Raw genomic sequence first — 15,090 nt, 5'->3', positions numbered from 1 at the left:
TGACTGCAGGCCTAAACGTGTCCCGCCCCTCACATACTGTTACGCTACTGCGAGAGCGCATTCGCATTTCGTAGTCCACCAAGTTAGCGCAGTGTGAGATCTGGCGGCTGCACGAAGAATAGAAATGCTAGCATATAAGCCAGACCCCAGTCCCACATACGTCAGAGCCCATAGTGTGCCTCAGCCTTGCTCTGTCCCATTTAAATGCACCGATTTGTTACTCTAGCCCAGTGTGCCACAAAGAAAGAGAGAGAGAGAGAGTGAGAGAGACAAAAGCACTGGGTTAGCCTGCCTGGTGTGGCATGGCTGGGAAACAGAGGAGCCATTCACACCATTGTGAAGGACTGTGACGGAAGTGATCCAGGAGGCAGAAGAACAGCGCCTAGTCACAGTGTTCCCACTGATGAGGCGCAGGAGATAAGAACCAGCACATGATCAGATGTGAGAAGAGACCTGCAGAGTTTTGAATGCTTTGAAAGTCCATTACACTCAACTCAAACAGCTCAAACAGGGCCTCTGCAGAGTAATAAGCAAAAAAAAATTTTTCTTGTTTTGAGTGTGGGAAAAAAAATCCTAGCTTGCGTTTCTCAGGACTACCAGTGCTGTCCTTAAACCATTTCTCGGGCCCTTCTGAAGGAGGGAATGTTTACAGGATGTTATCCGTCCCTGCTGCCTGCCCCTCATCCCTCTCCGAGTGGGCTCACAGGAATGTTCGCAGGGGATGGAGCCAATCCAGAGGGGGAGTGCCCAAAGAAGAGAGGCTATATATGCATGCTGACCTTGGGAGGCAGCCGATGTTCACCACAGCTGGGCTCCACTGGAACACTAAAGAGCACCTCACTACACCCGAGCTAACGGTAAGTCTTTTTTTCTTTTTTTTCTTTTTTTTGTGTGTTTCTTTGTGGTTTTTTGGTTCTCCAATTTTCTTTTGTAATTTTTTCTAAGCTCAGGTCCTTTTCACATGAAAGAAGTGGTCAGAGAACAGAGACAAGTCTTTGTCAGAAATAAGAAAGCTAAGAATGTGTTTAGAAATAAACGTATAGGTTTGATGTATTGCTTTTAACTTAAAATATGCACACATTGAAAAAGGTTCTTTAAAAGTAATTAAAGGTGGCCGGATGTTGTGCTTAAGTAAATGTTGACTGTTATAAGTTGACTTTGTCTAACGTATGATTGCTTCTGGATTAGTAACCAAGGATGTGGCTATGAGTTGTAAAGGTTTATTGCTGAAAAAGGGCTATTGTCTTTTGTCATATAAAAAGTTTTGGTGCACACAATTATGACTGTATAACTAAAAGCTGAGAAAATAGGGGTTTTATACTTGATTGGGAAATGTATTTATTTTATTTATTTATTTTTTGGACACACCTTGGAGTTTTCATTTCAAAGTCATCATACATACATGGATGAATTTGAAACATTAAGACTCATTAAAGATATTTTTAAGTAAGTATGTTTTTTAATCCACATTTTACTGGAATGCTATCATTAACATAGTTAATAGATTCTAAACTTCCAAATTCTTCTATTTCATGTAATGTAGCCTTGACTGTTTTTGATTCTTCTTAATTGTTCACATAATCTAACTAACTCTTGAAGTCATTATGACAAATATTATTACATAGTGAACTGAAACATTCTTGATTCTATTTAGGTCAAGATTCATCAAGTGGGCTGTCATTAATTTGCATTAACCAGTTGTGTTCTATTGGATTGTAGAAATTTTTATTTTATTTTTTATGTACTTATTATTTTTTTATGTACTTATTATTTTTCGTTGTTCAAAATAATGTCGTTCATAGTACTGAACAAGTGCAATGAATACATTTTCTCAGATCGGGGCGTGCCTTTATTCTGTAGTGCACACTGGTCTTGGGAAATGAGATATGTGTGAGCTCATCTCCCTTGTGTAATCAAACTACCCAGAAACGTCCAGAAATGCTCAACAGCTTGGGCGTTTAAATACGCTTTCCAGTAACTCATGTTGGAAACAGATGTTCTATACTCTCTGGCTGGTGGTGGAAATTACCCCCTACTGTCTAGCATTATTTTACAACCCTCGTCATCATGAAGTGAACTCATAATCTGCCATCTGATGTTTGCTTTGAACTATGGTAAACATTTAGTTTGTTTGTTCCTATTCAAGCCTGCGAGACACCTGATCTTGCCTGTGCTTCAGAATCAGAGGGAGTGGTGTTTTATGATTTGGGGCATGCCTGCACATGTCCACAGTTTTATTTTCCCACATTTATTTGGTTTTGGCTCATACACATATGAGTTCAAAGTACATGAGAAGATGCTTTTGTCCCTGTGTCAAATTCATCTCAGGTTGCCTCGGAGATCTTATGTTGGGGAAATAATTATGACCTTTAGAGATGACCACATTGATTATGGGATTGATTTTTATATTGCGGATGCCACTTGGCTTGGAGGTTTTCACATGACTTATCTTGCTCTGTTACAGAGAGAGCACTTGCCTGACCCAATAAGGATTAAGACAGGGCCTTATTCCTGGAATTCAGGATGAGTCGAGTAGAAGAATGGGTTCTGGAGAACAAGAGCAAGATTGAGAAAGGAGTAGAGATCATGGGTCAAGGCTGTGAGATCCTGGCCGCCACCGTAGGCCAGCTCCATCCCATCCTGGAGGCGGTCTTTGTCGCCTCAGCTGAGATCCTCAGTAACCCTGAAGGGAAAGAGGCCAAGTACTTGGCAGAGCAGTTCGAAAAGGTCAACCAGAAGCTGGAGGGGATCGAGAACGAAATCACCAAAATAGCACTGGAGTTGCAGCGGACATCAATGAACAAGCAGAACTTTGACAACGAGGCACAGATGATCAGTCAGTATGAAAAGTTCCAAGAATTCATCAATGCCAAACCCAAGTTCAAGGAAAAGAAAAAGGAGAAGTTCCTCAAACACTTTGAGTACACCAATGGCAGCTTGAACCTCGACGCTCTGTACAACGCCGTCACTGGAAACAACATCTCCGGAGACGCGATGCTGGATACGGTGGTGACCACAGAGCAGCGGAGCAGACGGCCAGTGGAGGAATTCTGCGCCAAGCTAAAGAAGCTCTTCGTGGTCGGGATCATAGCTGTGATGGGCCACGCTGCTCTGACTGAAGGTGTACCAGACCAGGCCATGGTAAAGATATGGCAGGACCGCATGGAAGATGTGGAAAAACGCATGAAGGCAGCTGTGGATGAATGTGTCCATAACTTCCCTGCCCAAGCCAAGATGGATGTAGAGCACCAGCTGCTGGAGAAGCAGAGCAGCGTTGACCGCGAGTTTACTAACTACTTGCTAGATGCTCTTGTTAAGAAGTATGACTGGGTCTCCTGGTCAATTAGGGTCTTTAATCATAGTGGCATATTTTTCTGGAACTGGTTGGCTGGTAAAAAGTACCATGGTAGCAGTGGAGGTGGCAATTTCTTTGACCTTTTGACCAATAACAACATAAGAATTGTGGTGTCTTTTAGTGTGGACCCAAAGCCCCTCAACAAAAGCCAGTTAAATGAACAGATAGAGAATCAGAGTCTAAAGGGCAACATGGTGTCTGTGGCACAGAGTCTATGCAGTAGTATTCCTGACTGCCTTGTTCATGCTGTCAGTCGCTATAAGAAAGTCATGGAAGCCAACAACTTCAAACCAGAATGCTACTATTATAATGAGCACAAAAGGGCGTACCTCTGTATCCATTCAGAATAGATATAGAAAATATCACAATGGCAATCATGCTTATATATTTTGTGGCTTTCTTTTTTAAATAAGATTTTATTAAAGGTGTCAACATTCAGAAAGCCAATGGTGGTGGACAATGCATGAACCAAATAATTTTCCTGCTTATTTTACACTGTTCACTATAGCTTTATAAGACATATGACTTTATCATGTTTAATTACAAGCCAAGTATGATTCTAAAAAAAAAAAATATATATATATATATATATATATATATATATATATATATATATATATATATATATATATATATATATATATATAGATTCTATATCTGTATCAAAAGCAAAGTTATCTTTTCTCAGAATGGTGGTGTCCATGCATCTTTAAGCATCATGAAAATCTGAATGACAAACTTTAGAATGACAAACATTCAAACCCTCGTCACGCTAATATGTGATCAATATGTGAGCCCATGCTGATTCCTGTCATGTTTATTATGCTTTTCAGTTCATATAAATATTATGCTCTAAATACAAAATGTTTCCCGACTTTTTGTTTGTAAGGAAAGGCATTATAATCCACAAACAACATGGTCTATGATATGGGTATATGGTAAAGAAATGTGTCCTGCAGTTAAATTTTAATAGTGAAACCACTAGAGGGGTTACGGTCCCACAATTGTAAGGACCTCCTGACTAAGACGAGGCTTTTTTCCTTGAACATGGGTGTGCCACATCTCGTTTTGTAAGAGTGAACTACGTGATCTGAAGTCGCGAAACTGGACTGCGTTTTGTGTCGTGTTTTTTTTTATTCTCGAAAGGTTAAGGTGAGTTTGGGGTTGCAATGACAATCAGTACATGCTAATAAACTTCATCAATACTTTGGCCGTCCTTCACTGCGGATTTTAAAGTAAGGAGAATTAGGTAAGACCAGATTGGTGTAGGGCGGTGCTGTCTCTGAAAATCGACAGTGTTACCACTAGGTTTTAACATAATCTAAAGTTTGTTTGTTTCGGTTTAATAATCGATTCGGTTTAACTTCTCCGATTTATCAAAACATGTATCAGTCATCGCATTTGCCAGCTCTTTTAAATGACTTTTACATGTATCTATTCAACCAGGAAGTAGCCTAGCCTTTCTGAACACGTAACAACTTCTCTGGAAAAAACATGCAGAAGCCTAAACTTATTAAAGTCCCTGCTGTTCACTTGCAACTTTTCCGCAGCTGTAATCCTAATATGATGATGGTAAGATGGGACAATTTAGCCCACCTTTGGCTTGTTGTTCGCCATTATTCTGCACAAAAGAAGTCGACTAGGAAGCTACAGTGTTTGGATCATTCCATGTTGTTTACAGCTGATTACCTTCCTAGCCAGACAGACCTCTGAGAGGCCAAGGCTGCAGCAACGAAATGTGAGAGAACCGTTAGCCGTTCCTAAGTGGGCCTTTTTAAAATTTGTTTCCTCAGACAAACATAACTTAGGAGCCTCTTTATGGCAAATATTTCAGATGTCACTTCACAGAAACGGTAACCCTCACTACATTAGTGGTGTGTCTTTTGCTGCAGCTCTTGTGCGCAGGCTCTGTCAGAAGTGCAGCGACAGCCCAGGGGAGGAGGGTAGACGAGGAAGGCGCCGTGTTGAGCCAGCTTAGTGCTTTCTGGTGCAGGAAAAAAGCACAACGTGGGAAGATTTACGATGCTCCTGATGAACAGCTAGTCAGAGCCCTCACTAATCTCCTCACATCATCAGATCTGTCCAAATCAGTCATTTAAATAAATCAAAACAGCAAATAAGTGATTTTCTTTACAAGAAAGTATTTTTGTAACAGTTTCATTAACTTTTATGCAGTCTAGATATTTTCTTTGACATTCTGCACTGGTCTGAAGAGACTATACATATTTACAGAAGTAAAACCAATGCAATTAATTACGTATGTTTTGTTTCATTTACAGTATTTTTATAACATCCAGAACCTTTGAGTTTTTGATAAATCTGCGAAATATGTTTGTGGCCCTCTGTATTTACAGAGTAAAATGAATATGTGAATCATAATGACTGGACACTACGTTTACACTCTCAGTGTGTGTGCTGTTCAAAAAGAAGAGAGGTAAACTAAAGATGTGGCCCAATGGAGTGCACTCGGGGAATAGCTGACAGCTGGGTTTTCTTTGTCTAGTTTCCATGGTTACTGTCTGAGCTGCTTTGGAAAATGTACCGAGCCTGTTCAGCAAGTTGGACTACCTGATTAATCATTTCCACACCCACCAAGGGACTTGCACACACAGAAAATGGAAAATATTCTTATTAACGGATGTTACAACCATCGTGCTTCTGTTTCTTCATGCTTGGGTCTTGTGTACACTTCGTACCACATGACGTCAAATATGTGCTTTTAAGATCGGTCATTGGCATTTGTAATTTTTATCAGTGTACTTGTCATAATGTCAAAAAGATGCCAATAAATGTCTTTTTATCTATACATTTATTTATGAGTTGATAATCAAACTGGACAGTCCAGTGCCATTACATTATCATTATCAGGCTGTTTCATTTAAGAACTGATTTATATTACACTGTATGTTTCTGGAGGTGGGAAATCTACTTTGTTGATTCGTTATATATTCATTACAGCACTGCCCTCTTCACTGCCATGAAGGGCAGTGATTTTAGAGACTAACTCGAGGCATATTTGCTAATCTGTTCCCAATGTATTAATGTGATTGATGAATGGTGAAGCCAGTGTTGTACAGAATCATTTAATTGTCATATTTATGTAAGCCTGTGCTGATTGGTGCCTCAGTGCTCGTAGGGTGTGTCATCGCAGAGTGGTGTGCTCTGATAGCCAGACTAACATGCTCTTCTTTCTTTCTGTCACACAGTGATCCCATTTTCCACTCATACACAGCTCAAAGATTTGAAAACATTTCATAATCAAGGACTGTAAGTTCCGTATTTACTATTATCCACACTGAAAAAAGATGTGAACCCAGGCATAAATAGTTTGGGTTTAAGAGTGTGAACCATATAGTCTTAGTTAATCCAGTTTATATAAGACTAATGTGGGGATTCATTGCCTGACCCTCACCATGATGTCTTTGCATGCAGAGTGCACAGAGCTGACTCCAAACAGATCAGTGAAGATGACTGATGCACTCCAGAAAATGGTTGCGGACAAAAAGGATGTGGTGGAAACGGTGATGGAGGCACTTCAGCAAGGAGCGGAGGTGGTGGCCAGCTTCGCTGGAGATCTGTTCCCAGTCTTCTCCATAGCAGCACCCATCGTGAAACTTGCACTAGACAACGTGGATAGCAAAGAAGCCGCGTACATGAAGGAGCAGTTCCAGAAGGTTCGGGACCGTCTGGAGGTCGTGTCGGAGGAGGTTCAGCGTATCAATGAGGAGGTGAAGAAGAGTGGGGCGGACGCTACTTATTTCACAGTGGAGGAGAATCTGACGAACCAGTTTCGCAAGTACATGGACATCCTCAACGCCAAACCAAAGTTCCAAGAAGTCAAGAAGAAGCTGTTTCTGGAACACTTTAGCAAGAGCGGAGGAGATAAAAATCTGCACACGCTATACAACGCAGTGACGGGAGAAAACTTCTCCACTGAGTCCGTCCTAGACATAACACTGAACTATGTGCAGAAGAGCCGTAGAGCAGTGGAGGACTTCTGCTCGAGAATGAAGCATCTGTTCTGCATAGGTCTCATCGCCTTGATGGGACATGCGGCACTGAAAGGCGGCGAAGACGAGGAGAAGCTGCTTCAAGAATGGCAAGAGAGGATGAAGGCTGTCCAGTTGAAGATGAACGTTGTGATTGAGGAATGCATCAATAACTTCCCAAAACAAGCAGAGCTCGATATGAAGAGGCTGGTGAGAGACAGTACAGACAAGAACAACAAGCAACTCGCTGATCTGATTGTGGAGAACCTAAAGAAGAAGTATGATTGGGTGGCCTGGTCAGTGCGCATCTTTAACTCACCGTCGAGCTTCTTCGGCTTTGCCAGCAAGGACTATCAGTGTTCTACAGGAAAGAGCAGGTTTCAGGTGCCTTCACCAAACAACGTGAACATCGTGGTTTCCTACAGCGCTTCCCCTGAGCCTCTAGACAAAGCTCAGATACAGAAGCTCATACAGGCTGAGAAGAAACCCACAGTTCAAGGAGTTGCAGAGCTGCTGTTTGACAACCTTCCTTTATGTGTGGTTCATACCGTTAAGACCACGTGCAAAAATGTAGCCTACTCTTGGACCTTTACAGATGAGCTTCACTACTTTGAGGAATGCAAGAACTTCTACCTCTTTGTTCATTCTGCTTAGGTCATGTAACAACAGACCAGTTATCACAGATTGGTTTTAAACAAACAGTGACAAACATATTTTCAGCTCTTACAAGGAGTATAGTTTGATGGTTTATAAAAGGCTATTTTGAAGTAACGATTCATTTAAAAAAATAGTGTAGTTTACAATAAAAATCTGACTAACAGATAATGCATTCTCTTGTAAAAACTTTCTTTTCCTCAAGGAAAGTTGGGTGTTGGATTATTTACATTCTGTCAACAAAGCTTTTGATTTTTGGCATTGCTAAATTTGCACTGTGTTTTTCATTCTTCGGTACATTTTAATAGCACCTTCTAGATCTCTAAAGTCTTTGGGGGAAAATGGATGAATGGATATATGACTATTAACCCCAGAGGGAAATTCAGAATGACTAACCCTAACCCTAACCCTGATGAACACTATTTTAAGCTTGATCATGTTGCTCTTATTGTAGTAATAATAAATGAAAGATATTCATTTTTTAGATATTAATGCTTTGTTTTCCAACTGGTTTTGTGGTCATAGAAAACCTTTAACCTGAATTATTTTAATCAAAAATCCAAAGCCCATGGCCTGCTTCAGACCTTCATAGCTAGATCTTCATACTTAGACCTAGGACACTGTTTGCAGTGTGGTCCATCTCTCTTCAAATAACAAAGAGGTCATCTTGTTCCAGCAGACCTTGAAAAACTGCTTTTCATCCAAACCAACCGGGGCATGTTGCAACCCATTTGAGAGAGCAGACGTTATTTCACTATGAATTCACATGTCCTGCTGGATTGGCAGACCGTTGCCTTACAGTCATGAGGGTATTTTGTGTTTTGTTGAGCTATACATATATACACCCAGAATCGAACTAATTGTTCTACACGTTTTGGTGGTTTCACTGGGTGTGGCTGCAGACCACATGTTATGTCATGCCAAATGCTTAGAAAAGGCTAAAACATGACAGACTACGTTTAACAACATCACCCAAAGCATCCATTCCAGGTGTTTGATTAGCATATTATCCTGGCAGTGTTCCATGCTGACGAACAGCAGCATTGGCCATTTTAGCTGTTGCCAGCCTAGTTAGGGACTTCTTGTGAATATGCACTGATTTTTATTCCAAACTGACCACTACTTTCTTAAATCAACAGAGAATCTGATAAACACTTATGTGTCAGATCAAAGTGAATAAACATTTCTTTGAGTCATAAATAGATTATAAATGTGCCATATTTTGTCAATTGAGATTTTTACACCGCAATCAAAATTTGTCCTCTGCTTTTAACTGATTAAGCATCTTGTGAATTTCTCATTGGATATTGCTAATAAACCACTAGCATTTGTTAACTTAGCTTTGTGAAGCTTTCTTGTGAATGTCTAAAGCTATATTCAGTACACCTGGAATATAATATAATTGGGGCAGTCATGGCCTGGTGGTAGGGAACTGGTCTTGTGACCGGAGGGTCGTGGGTTTGATTCCCAGACCTGAGGTCATGACTGAGGTGCCCTTGAGCAAGGCACCTAACCCCAACTGCTCCCTGGGTGCCGAGCTAGGGCTGCCCACCGCTCTGGGCACGTGTGATCCACAGCCCCCTAGTAATCACAAGTGTGTGTGTGTCTGTTCTAACTGCACAGATGGGTTAACAGACTCTGAGACATTTTAGCAGTTTGTGAAATTTCAGAAAAATTTCAGATTGATATGGCACATACATAGTGACTTTGGTGGCAATATAGGCAACACTAAAGTGCTCCCTCACTACATGGCCAAACAAACCTGTAAAGATTTTTTTTGCATTCTTGAATGGATTGTAATAGAATGTTTCTATTTTACATAGTTAAAGCATAAATATCAATGTAAAATGATATGTGTCACTTTGAAAACGCACAGATAACAGGATTTTACGATAGTGTTTGGGAAACAAGGCTAGATCTCGTTCAGTGTAGCAGACATACAGAAACACTTCCCTGACTAGAGAAATAGATGTGGTTCTACACTGAGTGAAACTCCCTTCCCACTCTGTAATTATGCACAGGAATTGTGGAGTGTTGCGTTTCTATATTAGGTTCAATTCCACTGTACCACACACACAAAAAAACAAGTTTATAAATACACAGAAATTCATACAACAGTGGCTATCACTATGGACAGACATTACCACAAGTCAGAAAGAAGCAGTCTAAAAAGTACATTTGTACCTGTTTTTTCATATGCCAGTTCTAAAATACATGCAATGATTTGCTGAAATAACATTGGATTCAGAGAAATAAAGCCCTTTATGAAGCACAGATTTGACATATTTCACTTAGTTTCACAATAATCTGCTTCACAGTATTACATTAATCTTTCAATAATCCCCTATAATTTAAAGCTGAACTCTATAATACTCTACAATCCTTTACAGTACTTAACACCATAACAATCTCTCTTTCTTATTACACAGGTGCAACTTTTTTCCATTTTATAAATGCTCATCTAATATGAAATATGAGAAGTCCAGACCCTTGTAAGCAGAATAGATATTTGAATTAGGTATCATGTACACAATCTATTTTATAATTTATGTACACTATATTGCCAAAAGTGTTCACTCATCCAAATAATCAGAATCAGGTGTTCCAATTACTTCCATGGCCACAGGTGTATAAAATTAAGCACCTAGGCTCGGAGATGTTCATTTTTGACTGGTATTTACAAACATTTGTGAAAGAATGAGTCGCTCTCAGGAACTTGGTGAAAGTGCTGAACTGTGAAAGGATGCCACCTGTGCATTTTGATTACTTTGGCAGTACTTAGCATCATATATCTCAGACATCATTCAGAAATTCTAACCGATAATCAATGTATTCAGACCATGTGTTTTTTCATGGTTGACAAAATGTTTGAACCTAAATGCAACCATTATTAAAGGTCACCTGGTAGTCAGTAATTTGAGACAACGTTTCAGTTCATTTCCACATATAGTTGGAAAAACTGAGCATGATTCAGACCAAGTAATCTTGACCTGTTTTCTGGGTATGACTTCAATAATCCAAATGGCAAGCCTTGTTCTGATGAGGAGATCAACATTATCCTAGGTGAGTAGAAATGAGCTCAAGAAATGTTCTTATCAAACTGTAAGTGACTACAACTTTTTGGTTTAATCAAAGTCAAAAGATCAATCAATCAATCAAAGTTTTTTGTATAGCGCATTTGACAACACGTGTTGTCACAAAGAGCTTTACAGGATTTAAAAGGTTAACAATACTATGGGTCCAAATCCCTAATGAGCAAGCCAAAGGCGACAGTGGCGAGGAAAAACTCCCTATGATGGTGGGGAATAGGAAGAAACCTCGGGAGGACCAAGACTCAAAAGGGAACCCATCCTCCATTGGGCGGCCCGTTAACACACAAATTACACAAAATACAGACAAATACACAAGTCACACACAAATCACACAATCAGACTAAGTAAAGGTAAAAATGAAAGTTCTGGGTTTTGATATTGTCACTGTAAATGTCTGTTGATGAACGTCAGGCTTTCATTCCGTGTCGGAGCATCGATGCTGGTATTGTAGGCTCCGACTGCAATGTTACTCTCCAGGTGAACCTCGGAGAAAAGATACGAGATGTAGTAAATATGTAACAGATTAATCAAAGGCCTAAACAGATGAGTCTTTAATCAAGTTTTAAACATTGAGACTGTGTCTGAGTCCCGAATAGAGGCAGGAAGATTATTCCACAATTGTGGAGCTTTAAAAGAAAAGGCTCTTCCACCTGCTGTGATCTTTTTGATCCTAGGAACAGTTAATAACCCTGCGTCCTACGAGCGAAGTGAACGCGCTGGGTTATATTGTTCAATAAGTTCACTAAGGTAGTCTGGAGCTAAGCCATGCAGCGTTTTATATGTTAATAAAAGTATTTTATAGTCAATACGGAATCTAATTGGCAGCCAGTGTAATGACGATAGTACGGGACTAATGTGATCAAACTTTTTAGTTTTTGTTAAAACTCATGCTGCTGCATTCTGAACCAGCTGGAGTTTGTTTATCGATTTACCAGAACATCCAGCTAGATCACATATGTCAAAGTCAAGGCCCGCGGGCCAGATCCGGCCCGCGAATTAATAATCCATGGCCCCCTGGATGATATTTAATTACTATTAGAACCGGCCCGCAGGCCACAGCCGCCCGATGGTGTTTTGCATGCACAAACACTACATTCCCCACAATGCAACGGTAGCCCGCGAAGTCACTGCAACGCACACAAGGCGAGGGTCTGCGCGGCGAAAATGACATAATCGCAGTGGCTCCGCCCGTGCGCGAGGGCGTTGCACGCTGTCGATTCACAAGGTCGTGCACCTCTCGAATTTTGTAACTGCGCGCATCAGTTAAACTTAATTAAGTTAAATATTTATACATATAGTCGAAATGATTCGAAATAATTCGCTTTTTTATTCACATTATTTAATGGTTGTTTATTTTCAAAACGCCCAATCTTAACGTCTTCATGTTCTCTCATTTTTCGCCCTGGAAGAAACAAAGTCGTTACAATTTCAAGCATTTTCAAGCACTTTAGCCTAAATTCCAGCACTTTTCAAACCTTTATTACTTTACTCATTTAATGTACAGTACATGTTTTCTTTGAAGGAAGTTTGTTTTTATCTGTTTGCTTGTTGAAAAATGTTTTCACTTGAAATTACTGACAGATCCATAAGAAAATATTGCTTTATTCATTTAAGCATTAAATAATATACACTGTGTTAGGTCTTGGTTCAATAGGCTATGTGCAATCATTTCAATATGTTTTAATAAACATTGAACCAGTCCGGCCCTCGGCTTGTAGCAAATTTGTTTTTTGGCCCTCGGTGTATTTGACTTTGACATCCCTGAGCTAGATTGATATGATATGGCATTCTATTTAATGTTAACCAAGATGAAGGTGTAGTTTCACTAGCATCACTGTTGGCATGGAAATACAGTGGTGCCTAGAATTCAGGAGGATCTAGATTGCTCTAGATTTTGAGATCTTAGAAATGCCATGTTTGTCTGAAATGGCAGTGTTGTCAGTGGTTATGTTCACACCTAGGCAATCAACAAACTGCTCTTACCTGAATAGGGTCAAGTCAAATGCCAGTTGGGTGTATAGCCTTTGACATGTAAATATATATAAACTGGTGGTCCTCCATCAGGAGCCCCTCTCTTCCAGAAGGGTTGAAAGATTTTGGGAGTGGGCTCTGCCCAACCCTACTCCAAAATGTATTTATTTATTTTGTACAAATGAAGAACTGGAAATGATGCCAAACAAAACCTCAACTGAACAGATTTAGGTCTTGCCCATTGAACATAGTGCACCTTCAACACAATACGCAGTGCAGCTTTGGAGAAGTATCAGTGCTGGGAACAACTTGGCAATGGCATGAAAATGCTACCCTGGTGAATAGTTTGAGATTATTTTAACCAAACTCCGCTTACTCTTCCATAAATATGACTTGGTCACACAGCCATGCATTGAGCCAGGCCCATCAGCGAGCCCATCAGGTGACCACAGGAACGCAGGAAAACATCACGAGGAGTCCGAACACTTTTGCTCAGGATGCAGGAATACATTGTGCTACCATTTATCACCGTAATGTCACCCTGTCTCTCACTTAATGCAGTCTCTATGGAAATAAATTCATTTTGCTCCCAAAGAAAGGACAAATACATTTGCATCAGATGATTGGCCCCAGTGAAGCCCAGTCTGTACCATCAGGCCTGATGTACCCGTGGAAAAAAAGCAAGTCTTCTGAGGTGCATCCTGGTCCAAGATAGCAGAAAAATCCAAGAAAAAGAATCTGTGTAAAGAAAATTATGTTTTCCCTTAGAGGAACTGAATGGTTGCCATTGAGTAGATGAGAACTTTCCACCTCCAAGATGTGGAACATGGAAATACCATGTATTAACCTGTATGAATTATTTATTATAAATTATAATTTATTGATTTATTTATTTTTTTTACCTTTTTGACATTTCATATTTCTTTCCCAAATGTAGTTCCCAATCCTAAGTTTCTATTGTAGCATCATTGGTTTTTTGCCTTTATGCAGCTTCTGATCATGATTACCTTGTGACGCTGGGCGGCGGCAGACGGACGAGACACAGAGTCCTTGTTGCGACAGACATCACTTTTATTGTAACACTTAAACAACAACGAAGACGTGTATACATTAGGCAACGACGAGCACAAGACACTGCGCGAACGCACATTAAATAGACAGACCACATCAACCCCACGTGATGACGAGACGAGCCACAGGTGAGACGGATAATGACAAGACGCACCCGCATCCACGGAGATAACTGACGCAGACGAGTAGACGCTGACAACGTTAACACACGCCCCAAAGGAAGGGTTCGGGGACCGTAGCGTGACATAACTGAAATGGAAAATGTTCAGGTTTGTGTAAACTTGGGAAAGTGTTGTTCCAAATCTTCACAAAGTGTTTTGTCTTTGTCCTGAAGTTCAAGATTTTCTTAAATATGAGTGGTGGCTTCCGGTCACTCCCTCACCCAGCATGCAAAAATATATCAATCACAAGAAATATTCCTGATACCATAATAGTGTGAATGAACAAAACACACAAATCCAATAATAGCTTCCAATTTGAAATTCACATAATTCATAGTCATTAAACATCCCTTAGGAAAGATCAAAGATCTCCACTCCTCTCATCTCTTTCATATCTTTACAAGTAGCGACTATAAGCTAAGACATCCTACTCCAATTGTACTGAAATGCAAACAAGGGGGTATTGAATTACATTGGGTGTTGCCATCACTAGCCTTATATGCCTGGGTGTTGACTAATCTGTACTGTACTCACTGATATAGGAGAGGCTCACATAGCAGGACACACGTGGGCATGGAGCCGCTCATGTTGGGGGGGGGCTGCAGAAGGGGATCCAACAATAAAAGAATGAACATTTTAAAATGTTGTCCATCCTGCCTCTTGCAGTTGGGCCCCAGCATTTTTGCTCTACTCCCCAGACTGTATTATAATGCTTTATAAGGACTGATGGTGTATATTGAAGAAGAACTACGTATATCACTGAGATGTGCTTCTGCAAAAAGTCAAAATTGTTTCAC

At 40.3% G+C, this 15,090-nt stretch overlaps 1 protein-coding gene across 4 annotated transcripts; it reads left to right on the top strand.

Annotated features, from left to right (window-relative positions):
- The first annotated feature begins 706 nt into the window (after window positions 1-706).
- LOC143519281 (protein rapunzel-like) lies at window positions 707-10,272 on the top strand. Of its 4 annotated transcripts, none has more exons than XR_013132391.1 (3): window positions 707-857; window positions 2,465-4,507; window positions 5,248-6,159. XR_013132391.1 is itself a non-coding variant. In XM_077012562.1 (3 exons), exon 3 carries the CDS (start codon window positions 6,823-6,825, stop codon window positions 7,996-7,998), a length of 1,176 nt encoding a protein of 391 aa, XP_076868677.1. In that variant the 5' UTR covers window positions 778-857; window positions 6,562-6,622; window positions 6,788-6,822; the 3' UTR covers window positions 7,999-10,272. The 4 variants fall into 4 exon arrangements, 3 of the variants coding, with proteins under 3 accessions (XP_076868677.1, XP_076868676.1, XP_076868679.1); XM_077012562.1 differs by lacking the exons at window positions 2,465-4,507; window positions 5,248-6,159 and adding exons at window positions 6,562-6,622; window positions 6,788-10,272 and having other exon boundaries at window positions 778-857; XM_077012561.1 differs by lacking the exons at window positions 707-857; window positions 5,248-6,159 and adding exons at window positions 6,562-6,622; window positions 6,788-10,272 and having other exon boundaries at window positions 3,988-4,507.
- Window positions 10,273-15,090: the final 4,818 nt, after the last annotated feature.

This window comes from Brachyhypopomus gauderio, chromosome 7, assembly GCF_052324685.1.
Source record: "Brachyhypopomus gauderio isolate BG-103 chromosome 7, BGAUD_0.2, whole genome shotgun sequence".
NCBI classification, from domain to species: domain Eukaryota; kingdom Metazoa; phylum Chordata; class Actinopteri; order Gymnotiformes; family Hypopomidae; genus Brachyhypopomus; species Brachyhypopomus gauderio.
The sequence above is the reverse complement of the archived record's forward strand: the minus strand, read 5'-3'. Positions and strand labels throughout refer to the sequence as shown.

What these genes read in the sequence shown, in the direction of transcription:
- LOC143519281 (XM_077012562.1), top strand. Translation starts at nt 6,823, where the DNA reads ATGACTGATGCACTCCAGAAAATGGTTGCGGACAAAAAGGATGTGGTG.